We start from the raw sequence: 25,944 nt of genomic DNA on the forward strand, positions 1-25,944 counted from the left end.
TTATATTTTATTTGCAGGTTACTACTGTTGGCTACAAAAAGAAAACCTTTAAAAAGTAAGAGTCTTTGGAAGCAAAAGGTAGGAAGGTCTAAACTAATTAAAAACAGGCCGGCTAACGACGGGCAACATCACGTGTGCACGGAGATGCAGTGTGGCCATAAAAGCTTGACGCATGCGTGCAATGTATTAAGTTGGGAATGTGTGTCTCTCCAGCTTCATATCTATTAAAGGAACAAACAATTTACATGTTGCTGTATCACAGGAGTATGATATGTGGTGTGTCAACTCTTTCTCTTCAAACTGAACCATGGTAAGTCAAATCAGTGATGGGGTTTGGGGGTGGGGTGGGGAGGGGAGGAGAAAAGCAGGGAGAAAGAAAGTTTCAAAAAAATCTCTGCCTCAGCAAAAGTTTTCATTAAAATTTTAGACAAATGATCCCTGTGTCCTTCTCCCTTGCTGCCTGGGGCTCCATGCTATTTCTATGCAAATAACAACCTCGTGGTTTATATCTTATTATTTCCACCGGAGCTGCAGCGACATGACCTGAGACGTGTAAGAGGTGGGGGGGGGAGTTGGAGAAGAGAGAGAAAGAGAGAGAGAAAAGAGGGAGAAAGGGAGAGAGAGATGGAGTGGGTGTTCACTCAAGTGTGAAAAAATATTGTCAGGAGTGAGCGTCAAGAACAAAAAAAAAATTGCAGGGATAACGTGTTTATTTCAGTCCCCCCACCCCCAACCCCCACCCTACCCTCCCTTGCAAACCGGCACCTTTTAAAATTCATTGGGCATCAGGCGATCATGCACAATCCATCTGCTTTCACTTTATCATTTGCATTTCATGCCTCCTGGCTTTTGATGTGCTGATACTTTGATGCAGTCAGGAGACGCGCATTATCATTATTTCAATTTTCAAAGGGGTCAACGGGATCGGCACTTGCACACACAGATTTCTTTTTTCCTACAACCTCTACACACCCCCTCCCTTCCAATTCTTCACCCCAATGTTTAACATAAAGGATGAGGACTCAGAAAGGTGGGGGTCAAATGTTTACAGTCTCAAGCTTGCGTATACCACCTCCATTTCCACTTTGCACAGGTACACGCATACCCGAGCAAAATGGCCAAGGCTTAAGGAGGCTCTACACTGTTTTCAGACACACACAAAGACTTCCTCACACATGGATACTCAGGGAGGCACACAGAGAGAAGGAGAGGGATCAAGAAGCAAGATACAGACACAAAGGGACAGAGACGAGCACTCACCCAGGAAGAGGCTGGCACTCAAAGCGACCTGCACACACCCAGAGACAGAGAGACTCCTACAGAAAGAAAGGCAAACAGAGATGTGGAAAGACACCACTAGACAAAGACAGAACAGGCAAAAGGAGTGAGTCGGAGGAGGCAATCTTAAGCGTGCAGCTCCGTATATTGTCCTTTTTCATACTGGATAGGCGAAGGGGCACACAGGACATTCTGAATGAATCTGCATGAAATCGGGTGTCTTCCAACAACATGTTTGTGTACATAAGAGGCGCTGACGTGAAAACAGTGAAGCCGGCAGAGCAGGATTAGGTAACCTCTATAACTTGATCACTCCCTTCAGCTACAAATGATAATGTCCTTCTGGAAAGGAGCATTGTTTGGTAAGTTACAGCTGCAGCTTTCCTCATCTTTTCCCCTGCAACTACACTTCTCCTTCAACAAGCAGCCCAGTAGGCTAGGAAGAGGGGGAACATAATAAATCTGATCAGAACAATTCAACCAGATTTTAAGAAAAATTCCCTCGTGCTTTCTTTATGGCACAAATGAAATTCAACTAGCAAGTTTTAAGGCAAAAAAAACCCCCAAAACCCAAACAAACAAAACCCCCCAGAAGCAGCAACAACAGCTTCGCTTTTTGTATTGTTTTTTGTGTATAACATATCATTAGGGAGAAAATAAGAAAACGTAACTAAATACTTTCAGAAATTAGCTCTTTGTCCAGGTATGGGAACATCGTGCGAATACAGGAGTCTTCTTTAAATTCCACCCTTACAGATAATCACACCTACGATTCTTTTCAACATTCATCAACATCTCGTTCTAAGAAGATATCCAAAAGAGCAACCTAAAAAAAAAATTAAGACTCTCAGCAGTTCCTCTCACTGCAATCGTCTCCCTTCAGTTGTGGCAGGTCACAATCTTTATTTCTAAGCCACTTTCCAAAAAGGGACCGGGGTATCCAAGTTTGCCATTGTTAGCACTGCTTTGCCTTTCCTTGGAGGGAAAAGCAAGCCCAGAGAAGGATACGGACCTCATAGGAATGTAGAGAGCAAACTGATCACATCAAATGTTTCTCCTCATCTGACATCTCCGAAAGCTAATTGGACCAATGGATGTATCAACTTTTAAAAAACGAGGTAACAGGACACTTGATTCCTATCCTTCCACTGCAAAGTCAAGGCTTGATAAAGTTTGTGCAAGGCTAGTAAACCCGGTGTCCGATACAACTCGACATGCATATAACTCAAGATAAAGCACCAAATCATGTAAGACAGAAGAAAAGGGAACTGAAGCTGTCATGAGGACCAACGCTTTGCCAGGTGCTCAGGTACTTTTACTTCTGTTTTCTCATTTGATCTCTACCACATCATTTAAGTGTGTAAATTATCATCCCCCTTTGACAGATAAAGAAAGCGGAGGAGCTGAGAGGTTATATGAGTTACACAAGGTCAGCCAGCCAGTCCCAGACTATTACATATTCCTGGCTCTGGAGAGAAAATAATTTTCCTCTGTCTGAGGGGAGAAGTCAGAACTACATCGTCTTTTGTATACCCAGGTATTCTTAGATAGTTTCACTCTTACAAGCAGTGACCTCACCAACTTCTCCCCCCCTTTGGAAAAGCCCCTATGAGCTTGGATTAAAAAGGCACAAGAATTCTTCCTTCCTTCCTTCCTTCCTTCCTTCCTTCCTTCCTTCCTTCCTTCCTCCCTCCCTCCCTCCCTCCCTCCCTCTTTTAAAGTATTTATTTGAGAGACAGAGAGAGACAGAGGGTGAGCACGGGGTGGGGGTGGGGTGGGGGGCAGAGAGGCAGAAGGAGAAGAAAGAGAGAAACCTCACACAGACTCCCCACTGAGCACAAAGCCTGACTCAGGGCTCAATCCCACAACCCCGAGATCATGACCTGAGCTGAAATCAAGAGTCAGACACCCAATCGACTGAGTCACCCAGGCATCTCGTGCAAGGGATGATAAATCTTTGACATACTCTTTCCCAGCAATCCATCCATGCATCTGTCCACTCATCTCTCCATTCGATATTTACCAATTACTTCCTCTATGTACAAGGGGACCACCCTTAAGTGTTCTTTTTAAGAGGTACATTCACAAATTTCTCAGAACGTTAAAACTTGATATTGTCAACACGTTCAGAAGATGTTTCAGAGACAGTTCTGCGTCTAGGAATAGATCTCTTCACTTATTCATAGATGAGAGAAAGGGAAGGAGGGCAGGAAAAAAGCATTCAATTAATTCTCTTTCTAGAAAGACATCAGAATGTAAACCCTTTGAAGCAAGAGTTCTATATTTGGTTTGTTCACGAACATATCCACAGGGCTTGGAACAGTGCCTGGCACCTAGTAGGTCCTCAAAATATTTAATACAATAAATGAATGAATAGGTAAGCAAGGCGATGGTCAGGAAAGATGGAGGGAGAGGGAAATAGATTGAGGGAGGCATGGCCTGAATGGTTTCTCCTCAATCAGGATCTTGAATTAAGAATTCACAATCATCTTCAAACAGCTTCACATACTTCTCCCAGACCCTAGAAACTTACTTTGTTGAGGGCCCCAGCTCCAGTCAGAATTAAGTGAGAATTTTCAACCTGGATGGTTCTCTGTCCCAGCCGGACAAGGTAAGCTCCAATCCCAATGGCCCGGCATGTAACCTTCAAAAAGAATAAATTAAAAAAAAGAGAGAGCGAGAGAGAAAAAATAATAAATTTCACATGTCATGTATTTACGTCCCTCCCAAGCTGTAAGAACTAAGGCACAGATGTATATAAAATCCACATTAACGACAATAACAAAAAAGACTGCTTTTTACAAAGTTTTCCTTTTTTTTTTTTTTTAAAGATTTTATTTATTTATTCGACAGAGATAGAGACAGCCAGCGAGAGAGGGAACACAAGCAGGGGGAGTGGGAGAGGAAGAAGCAGGCTCCCAGCAGAGGAGCCTGATGTGGGGCTCGATCCCATAACGCCGGGATCACGCCCTGAGCCGAAGGCAGACGCTTAACCGCTGTGCCACCCAGGCGCCCCTTTACAAAGTTTTCCTGATTAATAATATTAAGCCCCATAATTCCCCAAAGAAAAGAAGGTAGAGAATTTGCTGAATGATTCAAGTATTAGACACTCAAAGGTTCATAGGCCCTTTACTTCTCTTATACTTTTGCCTCTCTCACAGATGCTTGGTATCTACACTAGGGGTAAGAATAAGGCAAGCAGTAAAAAAGAAATTCAAGCTGTTACAGCTCTGTTAGAATGGTTAGAGAAATAAAAAGTTAAACTAAAGGCTAAAACGAGGTGCTAGGTTTATCTGGGAAATTCAATTATTTACATTGTAATGCACAGTTAAAATCAAATTGCAGATATATAATTTTTAAGAAATGCTCTCATTTGGGACTGAATAGCAGAGATGGGACCAAAAAAAAAAAAATCCTCCTAGTCACACAGTCAGTTCTTCAAAAATGTCACATTCTGTTAAGATTTACCAGGCTGATGGTGATGATCTCATCATAGGCCAATGAGGATTCTCCAGCAATCATTCCAGAGCCTCGAAGGTTCTCTACTCCAAGTCCCTCTTCCTTCCCAATAATATCAGTTATCTTGTACCTATTGGATACAGCCATGCCAAATTATAAAGGTTAAACACAAGAATTACAATCCATTAAAATAATAATCACCATTAAAAGGCTGCTAAAAGCATCCTAAAAGCTTATTTAAAGCCAGCGCTCTCTACTCTTCTTATACTTTTCATTCACGTATCTTTCCTCCTTAGCTTGGTGCCTATTTTTGCTGGAAGCAATACAGTATAGCAGAAAGAGCAAATCTGAAATTAAGCAGACAGGTTTAAATCCCTGCTCTAACACATGCAGCCATGTAACTCTGCAGATAATAGTAACTTCTGTAAAATGGAGATAATGTCTACCTCTAAGGGTTGACATGAGAGTTAAATTAAAGCAACAAAGAAAGGGCTCGACACATAGATGGCGCTCCGATTTTAGATGCCCTCTCTCACTTTCTAGAACAAGTTTCTTAAAAGTGGGGTCAATGTAGATCTCTCTATAATCAGCAAAAGCCATTAAATCAACACTTTTAGATAAATGTTACAAAGGAATAAAAAAAAATTCAGAGGCGAGTGAGAATGCTCAGCCCAATTTCTCAAGTCAAAAAATCCTTTCTCTTTCTAAGATGGGGACTAAGGGTTAAGATCAAAACAGTACATGCCCATTCCTGCTCTTTCGTAAATATTCTGTACATACAAGGAGGGGTCCTGGCCCTGATGTTCTGGAGGGGCAAGTGGAATGTGTGTGGAAGTGAAATACTGGCCAAGTGTCCAGAAAGCATCCTGTGGATCCAGTGGGAACCACTCATCCGTCTTCTTGGCAGGGGATTAGGAGTGATAGCTGATAATGGGAAGTGGGAGATGGGGAATGCAACTAATAAAAGAAAGGAAAAATACAAAATTGGAAGTAGAGAATGGTGTATATTATTTACTGTTCTGTGTGTACCCAGAAAGCTTGGCACTGGGCATAGCTTAATAAATTGAAATAATAAATAAATATCCCACAGTGGCTCTTAAACTACTTTTTTTGCCCTCATATTTCTCTGTTCTCTTCATTCTTTACTTCTAACCTTCTACCAATTTCCTCCCTTTGCCCTTATCCTTGGCCTCTGGCTTTGCATCTTCGCTTCCCAGATTCCCTTGCCTTTCTATTTTTAGCCTCTCCCAGGAATTCTCCAATTCTTCCTTTTGCTCTGTACCTAGGCTCTAAATTCTACAGTTATGTTGCAGGTAAAGCTAATCTCCCTTAAGGGGTTAATGAGCCACAATAATTGGAGGGGGGCTTAAAGTGTCCTTTTTGGAAGGCTCACATGCCAATGTAGTCACAAACACTCATGGGTCCAGTCAGCCTTCCCTGCAAAGCAGATCTTTTCCCTCCTAAGGACTACATATCGCTTCACAGGTATTCATGTCTTGCTAAATGGCATCTTCTCCCTTTGTATTACATGAAAAAGAATACAAATTTCCTGTTTTCTGCTCTACATTCTGAGTCTTCTACCATTAAGACTATCATTCTTTGAAGTAGTACTAAATTTTAATGTTATTTGTAATAAAAATCTTTGTATGGTATAATACAATTAACAAAACACATTCGTAAATACATATTATTTTTGATCCTCACAGCAATCCACTGTGATAGGTAAAATCCTATTATTACAGATAATAGTGGCCAGGATTTTTGGCTGCTAACTATGTACTCAGTGCTGTGCTAAGGGCTTTACATTTATTAATTTACTTAATCTTCATTTTACAGATGAGGAAACTGTAGCGGAGAGAAAAATGACTTGCTTTAACAAAAGCAATATACAAAATCAATAGCTTTTTTTAAAAAAAGATTTTATTTATTTGAGAGAAAGCACGAAGGGGGGGAGGGGAGAGGGAGAAGCAGACTCCCCGCTGAGTGGGGAGCCCAATACAGGGCTCGATCCTGGGACCCCGGGATCATGACCTGAGCCGAAGGCAGACGCTTAACTGACTGAACCACCCAGGTGCCCCACAAAATCAATAGTTTTTTAAAATATCTTTAATAAAGAGTTAAAAAATACAATGGGGAGGAAGAATCCCATTCAGAATAGCAAGAAAAAGTGCAAAATATTTAGGAATCAACATTTAAAAAGTGGCAAGATCCCCTTATACCCACATTGTGCACCACGGTACCTCTGGCGTCACAGTGCAATGCCAGGGGCACTGCAGGATATTTTAAGTATCTGGGAGAAACACTATGTTATGTAATATCTGTTGGGTTCCACATGAACTACTAGGTTTAGGTAGTTCATAATTAAACATTAGACAATGCTCCATTCCTTTTGACAGTGTCCTATCTTTGCAAGCTGGGTTTTCAGTTTCTGTGAAAAAAAAACCCAAGTTCTGTACAAAAAAAATCAGTCCAGAATAAGAAACAAGGGTGGCTATATCCAAGCTGAATCTTGGATTTGTCTTGAGATTTCGTACAGATGCAGATATCCCATTAGTAAGTAATTGTAATTATTTAAAAATGAAAAAAAAAAGGCTTTCCATTTATGTGTTTGATACTTCCCAAATAATTATCGTTAGAATATAGATACTTATGAAGTTGTTTGGGTCTGACTACTTAATAAACAGAAACATTGGGTATATCTTTTAGCCCAAAGGTGCTGTGAAAACATTACTGAGACAGCAAGGGTGTTATGAATCAAGAAAGACTGGGAACTTCTAGCATAACCTACACGAAGAAAACAACAACTTTAAAAGATACACCTGAATAAATGGAAAAACATATACCATGTTTCTTGCTGGGAAAAGTTAATATTATGAAGATGTCAGATCTTCCTAAATTAATTTATAAATGTAATGTAATTTGAATCAAAATCATTACGGAAAGTTTTGGTAATTAAAAAAATGAGTCTAATATAAAAAGATAAAAATAGCTAATAAAACATAGTGAAAAAAATTAAGAATGTGGGGAAATCTGCCCCATTAGAATAGTTAGAATAATGTGGCATTAGCTCAAGAACAGACAGCACAAAAAAAACAATACAAAGCCTAGTAATTGAGTTGAGATTATTATAAAAGTGAGGAAAGCATGCATTATTCAATAAATGATACTGGAGTAGTTGATTAACATTCTGGAAAACACTTGCAGATAGATTGTAAAAATGTTTAACCTCACTAGTATTCAAAAATACCAGTTAAAGTAATTGTTGTTTTTATCTTATTAATTGACAATAATCAATATTGGCAAGGGGGGAGAAAAATTAAAGGGGAATACTCTCATATTGCTGATGGGTGTGCAGATCTTGGGAGGGCAATCTGAAATTATCAAAAATATCTTTAAAATAGACATATTTTTGGCCAGTAATTCCACTTTTAAGAATTAGCCAAAAGGGAATAATGAGAGATATTCCTAAAAGTTTTTATAAAAAAGCATTTAGCCCAGGAATATAGCAGTAAATAGTGGGAATAATCTGAATGTTCAAAAAATATATATTTATTATGATAAAATACTATGAAGCCATTAAATATCATATTCTCAAAAAATATTTTAAGAATACATAAAAATTTCCCCCAAAATAGTTTTTAGTGAAAAGAACAAATTACAAAAGAGTTTTTTATTATGATTCTGATTATGTAGAAAGAAGGCCTATATATACAGAAAAGACAGCAAGAATATAATATACATTAATAATTGTTATCTCTCGGGCACCGGGGTGGCTCAGCTGGTTGAGTCCGGCTCTTGATTTCTGCTCAGGTCATGATCTCAGGATCATGAGATCGAGCCCCATGGGGGGAGGAGGGGCTCTGCACTCAGAGGGGAGTCTGCTACAGATTTTCTCTCTCTCCCTCTCCTTCTGCCCCTCCCCCAGCTCACACTTGCGCCCTCTTTCTCGAAAATAATAAATAAATCTTAAAAAAAAAATTGTTATCTCTCGGTAGGATTGTAGCTGATTTTTATTTCTTCTTCATAATTATTTACATGTTCCAACTTTTCTAAAATGAATAAATGCTATGAACATAATTTAAAAACCTCAATCAATAAGGTCTTTCAGCTAATTAGTGGTAGAGCTACGATACAAACCTAAGAGTTCCAGATCACGTAACGAGCAATCTTCACTGCTCTTCAAGGTCATGATCAGCAGGACAGTGAGGAAGAAATGATCATATTCTCCTTTCTTTAATCCATGGCCAAGTTATTCTACTACATGTACACCTACCTGGATTCTCCCTCGTCCTCTACATGTTCACAGTGGACAGAGTTGAGAGCACTGACTCTCTTGTAATCCTGAGGGGTCAGATATAAATATTTGTATCCCTGTGAAGCACAAAGAGTTTTTAACTCATTATTTGCCATCAGCACATAACCAGAAGTCCCAGCAGAGCATGCATAACACAGCTTCTTCCAAAGCCAGCTTTAAATCGTGCCACATCGTTTCCTAGAGTTCGTCAAATACAATACCAGCATCGACAGTTCTCCTTTGAAAGATGGAAGGTGCCTATTTCTCCAGCCACTGACTGTCCTTGAAACAAGATATCTTGTAGCTACAACTGCAAGTATATTCCACCCACTTCATTTTCATCAGGGTTAAAGGGTCATTTTCTGATCTTTTGTGACACCTCTGTTAAAGATGTCAACACAAAATTAAAGAACTGTGTGGATTACTATTCTTTAGGTTCTCAAATCCACAGCACAATCAAAATATAAATAGGTAAGAGATAATCGAAAGGGTCACAAAGCTGGGAGGGCAATATTAAAATCGGAACTCTACGCAGTGATAATCACCAGTGAACGCTGAATTCATGCTTTTTGCTGTTTTCAATAAACAACTCGTAATTTCTATTTACATTTAAAAAATTATACTAACTTTTTGTAATTATTTTTGCACATACATACACACACAAAGTAGGGTTATAGGATACATGTGTTTAACTTAAGTGAATTAGTCACGCAGCCAAAAGAAAAAAAAAGAAAGAAAGAAAGTAAGTAAGCAGAAGACGACGTTTTAAATACTGTGAGAAATTATGCCAGCGTTTAACTCAATGAATTTGTCCCCCAGTGAGCACAACATGGGAGAGACATGAATCTGCCACTGAATTTGTATAACTTATGACAAGAACCTTGTAGTGCTGAGGGTCATTAGTATGTCAGTCACCACATATTTACTGAGTGCCTCTTATGCATAAGGTACTATTCCAGGCACTGGAAAAACAGGAATGAACAAAACAGACAAAATTTCCTGGCCTTATGGAACTTAAATACTAGTGAGAGAGACTGAAAATACACAAATAGATAAAACGTATACTATTAATGAGATTATAATGTTTAAGGAAAAAAAGAAAGAGTCGAGAAAGGAGACAAGCGTTGCAAGGGTTGAACTTTTAGAAAGAAAGGCCCAGGGAAGGCTTCACTGAAAGTGGCATATGAGTAAGGCCTTAAAGAACAGAGGAAACAAAACACAAGGATATCAGGATGTGTGTGTGTGTGTGGGGGGGGATTCTAGGCAGAAGGAACTGTAGGTGCAGAAGTGCGGAGGCATGACTGTGCCTCATGAAGTTCCAGAAAGAGTAAGCAGGCCTATGAAGCCAGCGTGGAGTAAGACTGTCTGCAGCAAGAGATGACGGCAGGGTGGTATTGGAAGGTAAAGCTATGTAGGGCCTTGGGTTAAAATTCATGTAACACAAAACTGGCCATATTTTTTAAAGTAAGCTCTATGCCTAATGTAGGGCTTGAACTCACAACCCCGAGATCAAGAGTCACATGCTCCACCAGCTGAGCCAGCCAGACACCCCAAAACTGGACATTTTAAAATGAAAAATTCAGTAGTTTTTAGTATATTCTGATGCTGTGCAACCATCACCACTCTCTGATTCTAGGGCATTTCCATCACCCCAAAAAGAAACACAGTCACCAACAATTTTTATACACTTTTAATATGAGTTCTATTGAAGTATAATTTACATGCAATAAAATTCATTGATTCATTGATTTTAAGTGTGATGAGTTCTGATGAATGTTGATACTTGGGAAATCACCACCATAGTCAAAATATAGACTATTTCCATCATCCCCTGAAACACTCTTACATTTAGAAGATGTCTCTGTGAAGGAGACTGAAGAGGAGCAGTTAGGAAGATAAAAAGGAGACTCTGGGGCCGTAGAAGCCAAGAGGAGAATGTATTTCAAGGATGAAGGAGTGACCAACTGTGTCAAAGGCTGCTGAGACATCGAATAACTCAGATGAAGACTGAGAGTTATGACAGAATTTCACGGTATGGAATCCACGATGCCCCCGACAAAGCAGCTACAGTGGGCTGGTGAGGGTGCGCGCCTAACTGAAGCGGGTTCCAAAGGAATGGGACGAGAGTATCTGGAGATAGCAAGAAGAGACAATTCTTTCAAGAAGCTTTGGTGTCAATAAGGATAGTGAATGGAGGACTAAGTAGATTCAGTAGAGGGGGAAAAACGAGGATGCAAGAAGGAAAGGGTTAAGCGTGTAAGAGGAGTGATTGGCCGTAGATTGGAGCAGGGGCTGTTCATCCAAAGTACAGGGGGGATGGCAGAGAATAAAGGCACAGATGCAGATATGTGAGAGCTTGTGGATGCTCTCTTCTCGTTCCTTCTAATTCCTCAGTGAACTGGGGAGCAAGGTCGTCAGCTAAGAGGGGGGAGGGGGCAAGAGGGTTTCGGCAGTTTAAGGAGAGAGGAGAAGATGTGAAATTGTCATTCGGGAGGCTCATACATGAATTTAAAGTAAGACCAGTCTATAGCACGGGATATTTTTCTCTATCAGCGTTCAGCTATGCAGGTTCACGTATGTGAGTAGATGGAGAATATTGGCTTTAAACAAGGTTTTTTGTAAAGAGACAGAGTAAGCAGAATAAGGAGAGAAGCAAAAGAGTTGAGGGTATAGGGAAGGTGGTAATTATAATACAATTATAATGATTAACCTATGATTGACCATAGAATGTAAGCTGAGCATGTGAGGGAGAGAAGGATAGAAGGTGGGAGCACCGACAGCTGCAGGTTCCGGTGGGTTCAAAGGATTGCTGGAGTTGGTGTACTACAGAGAAAGAGTTGGAAACACAGGATGGAGGGGTGGCAAAGAAAGGGATGGCTGAAATCAAGATCATGGGGAAGAGGAGGCAGACAGGAAGTCAAGGATCTAAGAGGCTGAATTATGGGATGGATCGTGTATATGGATATAGAAGTCACCCAGAATTATAACAGGGCTCATTATGTTGGGGAGAGTGACAGTGTGCCAGCAAATAAAACATGCAAAGAATGAGAAGGAGTGACCGAAGAGGTGGGGACCACTCTAGTAAGTGGTGGTGTGGCACAGTCTGATGACATGAGATTCGAAGATAGGCGTTTCCAGAGAGAAAGGTGGGGGAGAAGGGCCTGGAAGTAGTGATGAGGCACAAAGAAGACACTCTTCTCTCTCCAGGCTCAGTGAGACAAGGGAAAGAGAGAAGAGAGATATCAGTCACTCTTTAAGAGGGCTACAGGGAAAGCGGGTGTCTTTAGAGGATAGGCAGATTTCAAGTACAGAACAATCAGAGAAGAAGCTGAGGATACAAGGGCTTTTGTAGATGACTGACCATAAGTCCTGGAAGCCACAGTGGAATAGTTTAAAGATAGATATTTCTGGCTTAGCATGTCTCATGCTGAATGCATATCTATTTCCTCTAGTGTTCAACCCAAGAAACAGCAATCTATTTCAAAGCTGGAGGGAAAAAAAAACTAGGTGAATATACTGAGAGACAATTTGTCTCCAACATGGTTATGGCTCACTGTAAGTGCTGACTTTTGAACTTAAACCTCTACCTCTTCCCCAACCTCTTTATTTGTGTAGACGCATGCACACACACACACACACACACACCCATATATTGTCTTGAAATTTTATCTTTGCTTAGTCTGTACCTTGTAAGGATCCTCAGGATCTACCCAGGCCACATGAAACATATGACGAATTTCTTCTGCCAGTCCAATTCTTGCTCCACTGTTGGCTGCTACAAAGATGCGTGGGATACCCTCTGCCCTGGCAAGCTCAGAAGCTCTAAGAAACAGCAAATCCTCCTGCGGCCCAAAGGACCCAATTCGGTATGTGATGTCATTCCCAATAACAATGATATCTCGGCCTTCTGGGTATTCAGGACTTTTAAGGGTCATTTTCCAAGCTACCATGCCAATCTGCAAAGGCATAGAGAAACAAATAAATAGAAGCTTCTTACATGCAGAATTTTTTTCAGGTTCCTTGAAGGTATCAGACTATACCTTAGACACAGCCTTCATGTAAAGATATATAGTGCTGAAGAGCCAAGTTTCCTGTGGGAAACTAAAACAAACATTCTAGCACACTTCTCTAGGTTATGGTGAGAATAGCTGGCTTACTATGTATTTCACAGTGGTGTCAATCTGCTTAAAGATGGAAAAACCAAAGTCTAAATGCACTCAAGACACACGTGGAAGAATGCCATGGTGCAGGGAATTAAATCCCAAACTCCCTAAGTTACTATCCTATCTACTAACAATCTAGTTCCATCTTCTGTGAGATTCTTTCTGAGAAGCTTCTTACACATGTGAGGAGACCAGAAAGAGAATCACCTGTCACGAACTATACCACTTTTGTGAACCTGGATCCTTTCACTGTTCTCTAGCACTTGACAGGAGTAATAGCAGCGTTCTTTACCGGCTTGCCTTAGGTATCTTCCATTTCTGCAAGAATTCACTAGAGCTCAACACTGCATCCTTGTAAGCATCTTTTGCCACTTTCTTCCGGCACCAGAAAACCAAAGCACACAAGGAACGATACATGTAAATCTCTGTTCTCTGTTCAGTAGCATCTGACCAGCCACATGAATAAATGATATTGACTCAGAAGGCAGGGGGTGACATGTCTCTTCCCAAACCCTCCCAGCCCTCTCTTCTTTTAATCCCCTTCTATATGAGATCTAGTCAATCCTACTTGTTTATTTGCTAGTTCCATTTCTTTTCTATTCACTCACACCCCAGTTACAGCTGCAGTTTTTCATGCCTGCCTGTCTGTTTCCCTATACCCGGATAAGTAATGTTTTCCATTCTTTTTTTTCCCCCCATTTCTTTCTGTCTCCCCCACACACACTCCCACCCCCTCCACTCGCTCCCAAACACAAAGCCTACCAGATGAGCATTCCTGGTCCTGCCTAATGGAGCCCAGCCACATCTGCAGCCTTGGTCCCTCATCCCCAGGCTGCTGCATATCACCTCATTGGGGAGCCGGCCATCAAGAAGGGCCATTAACAGATGTAAATAGCAGCATCCCTGGAAAGCCACATGCATCACCCAGACTCAACCGGGCCAGTGATCATAAGCTCTGAGTACACATTCCTCAATCCAATTGCACATCCACTGTAATCAGGCTGGTTGAAGCTTTCCACACAGCTATTTGTGATTCTCAGCATTAAGAAATATATATATGAAACACTCACAGATAAATATAAACTATTTAATGTATCATACCATTGGCCAAATACAAATCAAAATGGATATAATACACACACAAAAAAATCCAATCACCTTCCGAGATAAGGTATTACTCTATCTGCTCATTAAAGACACAGAAAGGAAGGAGAAACAGATCTTCCAAAATATAGCAGGGAGAAACTGCAAACATCGGGATAACTTTGGTCATGGTTTTTAAGAAGCTCGCTAATATAATGCCTGTGTGGGGAGAAATATTTTACACCTGCCTTCTCACGTGGCCCTCTAACCTAACATCTCTTTTGTTTTTCAGGAAGGAAAAGCTATTTCCTCTAAATGCATTTGTAGGTAGGAAGATTGGGTTTTACACCAAATTTTATGATATATTAACCTTAGCCACCTAGGCTAGAAGTAGCTTAGAAACAAGCCTTGAAGACTACTTCAGCATTTGCATGCTAATGCAAACATTGTGTCTGTGTGGTACTGGGCAGGCAAATAATACTCTTATCTTTTGTTATTACCTGGGGACTCTAACTGTGTCACTTGGGCAGTCAGTTCAGCAATTGGCTAGGTCATTATGCTTGCAATATTGACTTCTAATTAGGTGTCAACACAGCAGCACCAAGAACACACTACTCTTTATCAATGTCTTTCCAAAGTGTGGTCCTCATCGACCACCTCCCTCCTCCTTTAAAAGTACCATTACAGAACAGAGAGTTCTATCCCAGTCTTTGTATAGTCAGATTCCCTACCAGAAGAGATTAAGTTTTGAGTAAGTATAACGGATAAACATCCAAGAAAGCATCTATTGCTCAACTTATCCTGAAATTCAGATTTTATTGCTAACTGTTCAATTAGTAGGCCAGAAACGGTAGGGCAGATAATGGAGAAAATGGGCTTTGGAGTCAAACTAACTTGGATCCATATACAGGCCTTATCACTTGCTGATTGTGTGACCTTGGAAAAACAACTGTATTGAGCTTCAGTGTCCCCACATACAAAAGTAACCATGCCTACGGGTTTGATGAATCAACTATCCCAAACGGTAACCTATTATATTAACTTCAACATACAGAATTTGCCCGTTTCTCTCCTCTCAATCTATCCAAATCTCACCCATTCCAAAAAGATTCATTCAAATTCCATTTCCTCAGTAAAGCTTTGCCTAGCCTCAAGTGACCCCTTTCTTCTCCGATCTCCTACTAAGACCTTCATGTAGAGAATTCATTTGATAATTAATCATATATTGCCTAGGACCGTTTTTAGCTTGCCAGCCTAAACCATTATATCATCTCCTCCAGTGCCTAGCAGGATCCCTACACATAATATGGGAGTAATAAATATTTGCTGGTTCCACAGTCATTTCATTTTTTAAATGATTCTTGGAAAATAGTCAACACCAAGGGCTTAGAAAACTGTCTATGACTTATCTCTAGGGATCACAGAAAAACAGTCCTAAACATCATTCAACTATGTTTTTAAAAAATAATAAGAATAATAGCTACCATTAACTGAACACCTATCACATGCTGTACTATACTAAATATGGACAAATACTGACAATAGTTAAGAGGTTGGCCTGGGGAGTGTCAGCCTACCTTGGTCCAAATCTCAGCTTTATTCTAGCTGTTATCATCTTGGACCAATCACTTAATTTCATACAGTCTCAATTCTTCCAATTATAAAAAGTTCTCAAATTATTGCCATGAGAAAACTAAGGCGTAGAAGAATTAAGTTGTCCTTATAGCTAGTATGTTTATTTTTTAAAATACAGTTCACAGAATTTCCTTTACTAGAGAAATTAAGGAAGCATATTCCAGACTAGTGCCATTGCAATTAGCGGAAACAATATGGAAAGATGAACATCAGTTATAACACAGACATAAACGTCACTGACACCTAAATGCAATGTGATATTCTGGAACAGAAAAGGGACATTTGTAGAAAAACCGGTGAAATCCAAAACAAAGTCTGTATTTTACTTATTAGTATTGTACCAATGTTAGTTCAAAGTTTTGATAATTATACCATGCTTATACAAAATGTCAACATTAGAAAAATCAATGGTTTCACTTAGATATGTTTTAACACACCTCTTTCAGCAGACAAAGATTATTTGAGCAAAAAGAACAACGTAAGATGTTAACATTAGGAACTCTCTGTACTATCTTCGTAACTTTTCTGTAAATCTATTTTAAGATAAACAGTTAAAAAATAAATGTGATGATAAAAACTTTTCCCTCTTTTGGAGGGAGGTAAACAGGCTAATAAGGTCATCATTAGTATTCTGTACAGCCTTACGAAATGATGGCTATGAAGACTATGAATAGCATATTAAAATACCCATGATATGATACTAAATTTGAAGAAGTGGTAAAACAAACTTGTCTGTATACCATAATAACTGTGAGACGCAAAAGAGTGTGGTGGTTAAGGACAGAGACTCAGAAGCCAGACTTGGAGTAAGTTCCTGACCTCTACGTACCTCAGTTTCCTCATCAGTAAAATGGGGTAATAATACCCTCTTCTATAAAGTTTGTTGTGAGGATTAAATCCATGGTGAGCCTTAAAACAGCATCTGGCACGTAATGTTACAACACTATCTACAGGCGTGTTGGGGCGGCGGGGGGGAAATGGGGACGAAATGAAAAAAAAAATAGCAAAATGAGATGATAATTATTTTTAGAATGATGGGCTTGTGTAGGGCTTTTTTTCCCTATTCTCTAAATTCTCCTTAAATGTGTTTAAAATTGTCAATGCGATATAAGTTTAAAAAGGAACTAAGAAAAGACTACCAGAGCTCTTCGCTGAGGGACAGGTATATGAAAACTTATATTATTATCTCTACTTTAGCATACCATAAAAAAAAATTTTTTTTAAAGGGAAAAGTATCTCCCCAGCCTGAGGATTTCTCATACTTTACAAAAGGTGACTCTACATTTTAGTCTTACCGCAACAGATCAGATTTATATAAAGTTAGAAGGAGAGAGAAACACATGAAAATTAAAAATAAAGACTCACCTCGAAGGGAGAAGAATATGAAGAACTGCCTTAGTTTGTTGGGGCTAACGTTTCACTTTTAAAAAAGAAATGCTCTGCAATAATGTAGTAGAATGTAAACATATGTATATATAGGTTTATACAATATTAATATCTCTACCTGAGAAGTAACTGCTTCAGTGTTTTTCTGGTCTGATGGTTAAATACATATTTATACTTTTAAAGTCAATATTTGTACAATAGACAAGAACAGTGCCTATCAGCTAAATACATATTTAGGACTGTACCACATGTATTACAAACATGTACTAAAATCGAAAGCTTATATTTATACAGAGCCTTTCATCTTGAAGGGGGCTAAAGAGCTTTACAAACATATGTACATAAAAGGACGTTCGCACTGATAGGCAGGCAAGGTATCCATTCACCCACTCCCCTATGTCTTCCAGCAGCCCGGGTTAGGAACACATGGTGTCAACAGATGCAGGTCTATAACAGCTGCAAAGACATGTAACACAATAATCCGCCTTGTGATCCACAGTCATTGGAAGAGGGCTTGCAACTTGAGAACAGCAACCGCTCTCCTCCAGTGCAGAAGCACCACGGCCATTTCCAGCTTTGTGTTTTTAAATTATTCTCTACCAAACTCAACTAATCACTTGACAAAATTGAATTTGATACTGGAAATGGTTTCTGAATGCAAAATACTTTCTGTCTGATGATGAGAAGTAGGTTGAGAAACGCTTCCCCCTGCCCTTGTTAGATTTAGAGAGAGAGAGGGAGAAAAAAAAAAGGGTCACAACATTCAGGAGAAATGGTTCAAAATATGCTATCTAAGAATAGCTTTGTCTCAGAGGATTGGGTCATTACTTCAGAAGACAGTCATATTCTCCCCCTATTTAATTAGGACACTGTAAGTTTTTCAGTCAAATTACTTTATATAGATGGGTCTATCTATGTTATATACACAATGGAGACTTTATATTGAAAATTCTGCAATCACTATAAAAGCATACACAAGTGTGACAATGTGATTAGGAATGTGACATTCACTGATTTCACCTAAGCCCAAGTTGCCTAGTCCATTAACTGAAAAATAATAACGAAAGGAAATTCCATCACTGCATCCCCTTCTTCCAGCTTCTCTCCCTCCAGTGCTTTGATGCAGGAGCAACCTGGTGAAAATGACACTCCAGGACTGAGGGCAGCAGCCTGAGAGGGTCTGCCAGAGTGGGTGGGTTTATGGCCTCAGGAGGTTCAGACTCAGGCGCCGAGGCCGGGGCAGTGCACAAGCTTCTCTCCTGACCACTGACTTACCAAGTGGTTCCACCCACTTCCTGCCAATTACGTTTTCATTAACATAGCCATAAATAATTTAAAAATATGTAATTTCAGATGATTTTTGATAACAGGATGTTCCGATTAGCACGTTTCTTAGGTTTAGGGTTATCAACCCAAACTAATTAAAATGAAAAAAGGGAAGAGGATCAAAAGAGTTAGTGTGTAACACCCAGTGCACCATGCAATATGTGCCCTCCTTAATACCCATCACCGGGCTAGCCCATTAATGAATCATGGAACTTTACATCAAAAACTAGGGATGTACTGTATGGTGACTAACATAATATAATAAAAAAATATTATTATTAAAAAAAACCCAAAAGAGTTAGTGTGAATAAGCAAAAGATGAGCAGAAATAAATATCTGTCTTACGCAAGTCCTAAGGAAGAAAATATTTCTTTGGCCACAGTCTGATTCCGGAATAAACACACGCAAGTGAGGGAGGAGGGGATGGGGAGGAGAAAGCAAGCAGAAAAGAACAGTCTTATTTAACTGTTTTTATGTGGGTAAAATGATTTGTGCCACAGTATTTCCATAAGAAGTGGGACCATTATTTTCCTGTAGAAACACATTTGGTTTGAAAAGTATCACTGGACAGGATGTGAAAATCAAACCGAATGAATTATTCACAACCCCCGATCAGAGGTGATCATTATTTCTGATGCTCCAAACAGTGATTAGGATTCTGCCCTGAGATGTCATTTTCTCGCTGAGTAACACCAGCGACACAGAAAGGCATTATCTATCTATCCATACATGTATTTTTTCTCCTGGGAGGACCTTGGTTTCATGTTACTATAACAGATACTAAAAACATGACAATATTAACATTTATTCTGATGGTGCCCATAAATGCCATTAGCCTGACACAAAGTGTCAACACTAATCATGACCCAAAATTAACACCAAAATTGACATCAACATTAATTGTACTATCAGTGTGAGCCGAATGTGCAACTGTACACATGCATGCACGCACACACACGTACACTTTCCAAAGCTGCTGTTACTACAAAATAAAATACTAATATTAGCTCAACCAATAAATTTGAAGGGAAAGCTGAGGGGCAAAACAGGACAGGATTGTGTTTTTAAGAATGTAAGAAACATCCATCAACTGTAGCTATGCTGTGGGAAGCAGTAAAAGAATATCTTTGCCATGGTTGCCTCTCTTATATCTCCTCACTTTCAGTTCAGCTGTAATAATAGTTTTCTATGTGGACTTAAATATAGGTGAGACTGTGGCTGATATGTTAAAGCTTTATTTTCCATGCTAAGTCTAAAAGTTGAAATTTTCTGGCAAAGCCTCCCGTAGCTATTGTTTTACTACTCCTCATGCCAGAGGACCATCCTGCAAGGCCCTGGAGCAGCAATACAAAGAATTCTAGAGCGTTAGAGCTGAGATGGACCTAAGCATTATCTGCACATTGAAGATGAGAAAACCAAGACCCAACGAGAAGGAATGTGAACTTGAGTTCCTTTACAGATACATAATAAAGTGTGACCTCCCCCCTTTTGTTTTTCTTTTTGTTTTTTAAAGATTTATTTGCTTATTTAAGAGAGAGAGAGAGAGGGAGGGAGAGAGAGAGAAATGCGCACGCACAAGCGAGCATCATCAGGAGAGGGAGAGGAGAGAGATTCACAAGCAGATTCCATGCTGAGCACAGAGTCCAACATAGGGCTCGATCTCACAACTCTGAGATCACGACCTGAGCCGAAACCAAGAGTCAGAGCTTAACCAACTACACCATGCAGCACCCCAACCTCTTCCCCTTTTGTATGTTGTGTGGAATATTAAATCTTCACTTTCAGTTAGATACTATCAAAAAATAATTACAATATTAACTCATGTTAGAATCTCATGAAAAAAAACATATCTGATGGAATAGTAGAAAATACTGTATGGGTGTTAAAATGTGCCTTTTTAAACCACAAGGCAATACGATATTTGACATAATTTGTGCCATTCAGAAAAACCATGCTGAAAAAATGTCAATGCCTTTCCATATTGTAATATCTGCTGGATATCATACGCCGTTGCCTAGTGTTGTATGATCACATAAAAGAGCTGAAAACAATTTTCTTAACAGCTGAAAAACTCTCTTTTTCATGCTTGGATAATTCAAAAATGGCTGAACAAACTTGCCTCAACCTTTCCAAAAAGCAATAAAAGGGTAAGAAAAATACCATTTTTGGAGCAGAAAAATTTCATCCCAGAGGTAATTTCTTGAAAATATTACTGAAGATTAGAAACAATAATTTTGAACAGGGGAGTTATCTCTCCCTGCAATATTTATAAACATGAAACCACAGTAATTTTATGCATATACACACAATGCTTTTAGGAAACATACCAATTTTTTTTTAAACATGCAATAAAGCACACATAAGCCAGGGGTGTTTGACAAATGGGGCACAGGAGTAATTGGATGACATGGAAATTAAGCAAGTGGGCCTACTCCAGTTCAAGAAGCCTTGCCCATGAATCACAGAGACGAATATGAACTCTGACGCGCCACGCTACCCCTCGTCCTCTGCTGTCATCTGTTGCTGTCCTGATGTTCATTATTGCCTTTATAGTTGGAGCTTGACATGGGCTACTATATCACATCCTTTTTCAGTAAAATCTTAAAACTTAAGATGTACAAAAATGCTGGCAAGTACATTCTTTTGTTTAAAGGCTATCTCTAGGACTGACTTTTGAAGGGGACTGAGGAGCCTCCACAAGTTCTGCTTTAGTAGGCCAATGGATGCATTAGGATTTTCAGCCAGTCAAGCTCATTGGGCCTTTGTTTGCTAATAATGAAACGAGTCAAACGAACGAATCCACCTGTTGAAAAATCTCCAATACCCATAGTAGCCACTTAGAGGGAATTCTGAGAAAAGTTATATGCAAAGTAAACAGGTGACGGGGATAAAGGAGGGCACTTGTAATGAGCACTGAGTGTTGTATGTAAGCGATGAATCACTGAATTCTACACCTGAAAATAACATTACGCTCCATGCTAACTAGCTGGAATTTAAATAAAAATTTGAAGAAAAAAAAAAAGCAAAGTATAATGAATCCCAAAAGAAGAGTGTTAGAAATTCATTAGAAGTAATTCCGTGGCAGGAAGACCTATTTTTCAAAATTAGCCTCAATATTTTTCTAATGGCGGGCTCAACTCTGGTTGTGAGGATCATTTTAGACAAAGACTCATACCCAAACATGCTCACTTACAAAGATGGTAAAATAGTAGTTTTAAATAAAACTATCTTAACCACATATTTCATAACCTGTCTTTTTCTATACTTGAAATTCATATCTTATTAAGCCTAAAAGGATTCAAGAGTAGGGTTTCCTTTTTTGAAGCCCTTGATGAAAAAATAACACAAGCACAAATTATGAATGTTTACATGTAATCAGTGGCGTGTGATACTTTTCTGCTGAGGATCTCAAAGCACTTACAAACATTTCCCCATCTTCAGGGACAGATTGGTGGCAAGGACCATTAGTCTCTTTTTATAACTTGAACAATCAGTGCACAGACCATGGTCCTGTTTTTCAGATCTGCCTTCTTCAGGTCTATTTCAAAGCTCACCTTCAGCATACTGCAGTACAAATATGCCTTTTTTCTAACACGTATCTAAAAGATTGACATGGACTCAATTTCTACACCCAGCATGAAAAGGTAAACTGATTTCAAAAGAATGAAACAAAAGCAGAGTAAAATACTTCCAAATCAGCTTCACATTCATGAAGCTATTCTGAGGTTAAATCGAGTAAAACAATACACAGAAGTCTAATGCTAGACTAGAAAAATATTTGGGTTCTGTGTGCATGAGAAATGGACTCAAGCCCACAAATGTACACACTCTTCTTCAGTCAGTTTCAAAGCATAATCGGTTCCACTAGAATTTGAGTCCAGGATAACCCAAACAATGCCTTTGAGAGCATAGAAAATGTCAACCAGGTGAATTCAGACAGAGGGTTATGGTGTTTTTCCTAAAATAAGAGGTCCTTTGGGTTAAGAGGTCCAGCCAGAATTGTCAAAGTGGATCTAACTGATTTCTTCCCATCTTGCAGGTTTCTGTAAGCTTACCAATTTCCTTTTCCTACTAACTCCTAAATTTTTTTTTTGTTTTTATACTCAAATTAGAGATTTCAAAGGATCACAACAACATAAAAGTGACGAGCAGTGTGAAAATGATAGGATCTGTTTAAGCAGTCAGCAGATGCAGGGGTTTTCGTCATATCACTCTCTGTATTTTTCCGTAAGTTTAAAATATTTTATAATTAAAAAAATCACAGACACTTACACCTTGCTGAAACTGAACATCAACGCATTGCCAACAACTAACTACGGGCAAGGCTGAGCAGTTCTAGAACTGAATTCCTAATTCCCACCATCCCTACCCTTCCACCCCAAGAGCATAAAAGATACCAGTCACGAGGGCAACCAGCCTTTAAACTTTAATCTACACCTTTTTTTCCTCCTTAATCATCCTCTTCCTAAAAAAAAATGTGTCCTGTAAAAATGTGTAGTAAGGTTCACCAGATCTGCACCGAAAGAGTTAAAAATGCAATTGCCTACTGGAGGAACACCAGGCAAAGCCCACCATACCAACTGAAAAAAAGGGGTTAAGATACCACTGGATCGGCCTCACCAAACAGGGCAATTCCAGAGGCTTGTCTAAATGCCAAGGTGCTGAGAAGGAAAAACCCTGACACCTAGCGCCCATCTGAAGAAATGAAGCCTTGCGGTGACTACAATTCTTAAGTGTGGTAGTAGTGTGCGTGACGGTGATCGTTAAACTGCATTCAATTTCCAATATGCTAATGTCCCAGAAAAAAACTTTAAGGAAAAAATTTAATACCACGGAAGAATTCCAGTCCTTCATTACTGATCCTTTCGGAATACAAATCCTGTACCTAATTATTATAGCTGCTTCTAAACAGAGAATCTTCTCATCTCAGTTTCTCATTATGACAGGAGAGATGAGAGGGAGGGTCTGTGTTTTTAAAAAGCCTGTGTGCCAAAAGAGTAAGGAAAACAGGGTCCTACTTTCTGTCCACACCAAAAGTGCTGTAAAAGTTGCCTATCCTATCTTTCATCACTGCCCAATTTAGAGATGCATGATCTAAGTTCACAAAGCAGTTAAAGGAAATACAATAAAAGAATGCTAATAACATTTCAGAACAACAACAACAACAACAACAACAAAACTCGGTTTCACGAAGGCTAGTGTTTCCTTTGTCCTACACCAGGCTAAGTTAAGTTGTTCTCTGTCAAGTCCGTTACCACCCTTGGCTTGATCTTAGCCTGAGCCTTTTAATAACAGGATTTAGTGCGACAAGCAGCTGCAGTGGATTGTGAACTGTTACTCAACATGTTCCCACCTGCAATTATGGCTTCCACCAAATGATCAAAACAGGTTAGCAAACTGGCAGGAAAATGAAAACAATTCCTCCAAAATTGAGAAGCAGTAAAAGTAGAACTGTTGGTTAGCTGCATTTCCTCTGTGTCCAGGCTCAACAGCACACATTCATCTAGCCGTGTATTTACATACGGTGCCCATCACCGTAGCATCATAGCCGCTAGAATTGAAATAAGTTTAGTCTATGTTTCAATCACATTTTCCACAATTTTCATCTTTACTTGAAACTATTAAAAAAAAAAAAAAACCCTAGACAACTCATCTTTGGAGCTATTTGCAAGTAACATAGTTCACAGATTTGGTCTACATCTCTTTTATTCCTACTCTAAATTCATACTAAACGCAATGCCATTCAAACCTGACAATGAGAAAAATGTGCTCTCCTCTACTTCCATCATGAATAAGGTGGCATGCCTTCAGTTATAGCTTTCTTGATGCGGAAGGGACAACTAGGAAAACAGAGAGGGGAAAGTGGCTAACACCACATCAGAAAATCTCTCTTTCTCCCGCTTTTAACATGGGTACAATGTTCAAAATGCAGGTCACATCTCTGCTGAAAACAGCCAATATTCTTTCTCAAATGGCAAACAAGTTACCTAAAACTAAATGGAACTGAATTGTTCCAACTCCTGGTCCCATCACCATTTTACCTATTTACTGTCCTGGGGGAAAAAAAAAACAGGGAAGAAAGCCTGGCCACCCATACAGTCGGTGGTCTGGTAAGTACAGGTTTTCTGCCTTTGATTATGGGGAAAAGCATCTCGATTCATGGGAAACTCTGCAGGAAGCCCTTGTTTTACCTTCATTCCTTACATCCATGCGCTAGCTTTTAACCCAGAAACTCCATCCTTTAAGGTAACGCAGCATCCCCCACAATGACGACCTGGTAGAGCCGTCACCTTTGCAGACCACCACATTATGCTGATTTAATGTCTATGCAGCACCAGTGCATTTACATGGAGCCTTGGCTCTCAGAACATTAATGGGTCAGTTTTGTATTCCTTTTTTTAATAAAACTATTTCTCAAGGCTCTGTTCAGATGCCCATTCTCTTTGGGACAGGACAGGTTTGCTCCCAATCTCATCAGCATGAGCTCTTTTCTTTCCCTTCACATCACTCTTGGGGTAATACGTAGAGTGCCAGGCTCATGACAAACTTGTCTCTTTGGCCAAAGAAAATTAAACTGCAATAGCTGAAAGTCAACTTGCTCCGATAAAACTGGGCTCAGCATGAGGAAATACATCCCACTGACACCCCGTCATCTCTTAGGCACAGCTGTCCTTCAGGGTTCTGAGTGCTGAAACTCCATCTTTAGATTGGTCAGTTTCTCAGCGGACATGCACCATTGTATGCTCAAGCTATTGGTAACGGAGTTTGATACTAATACCCCAACCTCATTCCTGTTGCGCAATGCCCTATAATCTAGCTGCAGCCACTGACTGACTTCACCAGCCGTCCCAGGCATTAGTCACTAACTGCTCACAAAAGAACATCAGTCTTACTCCTCCCGAGCTCAAAGACTCAGAAACAGCAAGCTAACAACTCCGCCTCAATCCTAGTCAATCATGTGAAGAAAAGGAAAAGAGAACAAAGAAAATAGGCAACTAAGGAGGGAAAAGAGTAGAACAAGAAGAAAGTGAGAACTGACAAAAAGCAAAAAACTAAAAATATAAAAAATTTCAAATACAATTAGATTTCTCGATTTCAAGATTATTAAAGCACTGGGCAAAGGGAAACATATGGCCCCTATACTGACTCTCTAATCCTCATAATGATAGTACTCTTCGGCTCTTTAAGACATCCCTCTTCCACCCAGGTTTGTTGGGTCTTAAAAGGGTTAAAAAAAACCTTTAATTTTTTTTTTTTTATTCTTTTCTGTGTGTGTGTGTGTGTGTGTGTGGTGTGTGTGTGTGTGTGTGGTCTTTGGGT

General features: G+C 39.6%; 1 protein-coding gene across 5 annotated transcripts in view; it reads right to left on the minus strand.

Annotated features, from left to right (window-relative positions):
• The window catches only part of ACACA (acetyl-CoA carboxylase alpha), a 281,347-nt gene that overhangs the window by 87,959 nt on the left and 167,444 nt on the right, over positions 1-25,944 (minus strand). For all 5 annotated transcript variants that reach the window (XM_008695441.2, XM_008695440.2, XM_008695439.2 and 2 more), the window contains 4 exons: positions 12,718-12,987; positions 9,011-9,108; positions 4,747-4,867; positions 3,812-3,922 (listed from right to left, as the gene is read on the minus strand). In XM_008695441.2, the coding sequence (XP_008693663.1) occupies positions 3,812-3,922; positions 4,747-4,867; positions 9,011-9,108; positions 12,718-12,987 (600 nt within the window). The remainder of the gene's footprint in view (positions 1-3,811; positions 3,923-4,746; positions 4,868-9,010; positions 9,109-12,717; positions 12,988-25,944) is intronic.

The sequence above is a fragment of the Ursus maritimus genome, unplaced genomic scaffold (assembly GCF_017311325.1).
Source record: "Ursus maritimus isolate PB19 unplaced genomic scaffold, ASM1731132v1 scaffold_24, whole genome shotgun sequence".
Lineage (NCBI taxonomy): Eukaryota > Metazoa > Chordata > Mammalia > Carnivora > Ursidae > Ursus > Ursus maritimus.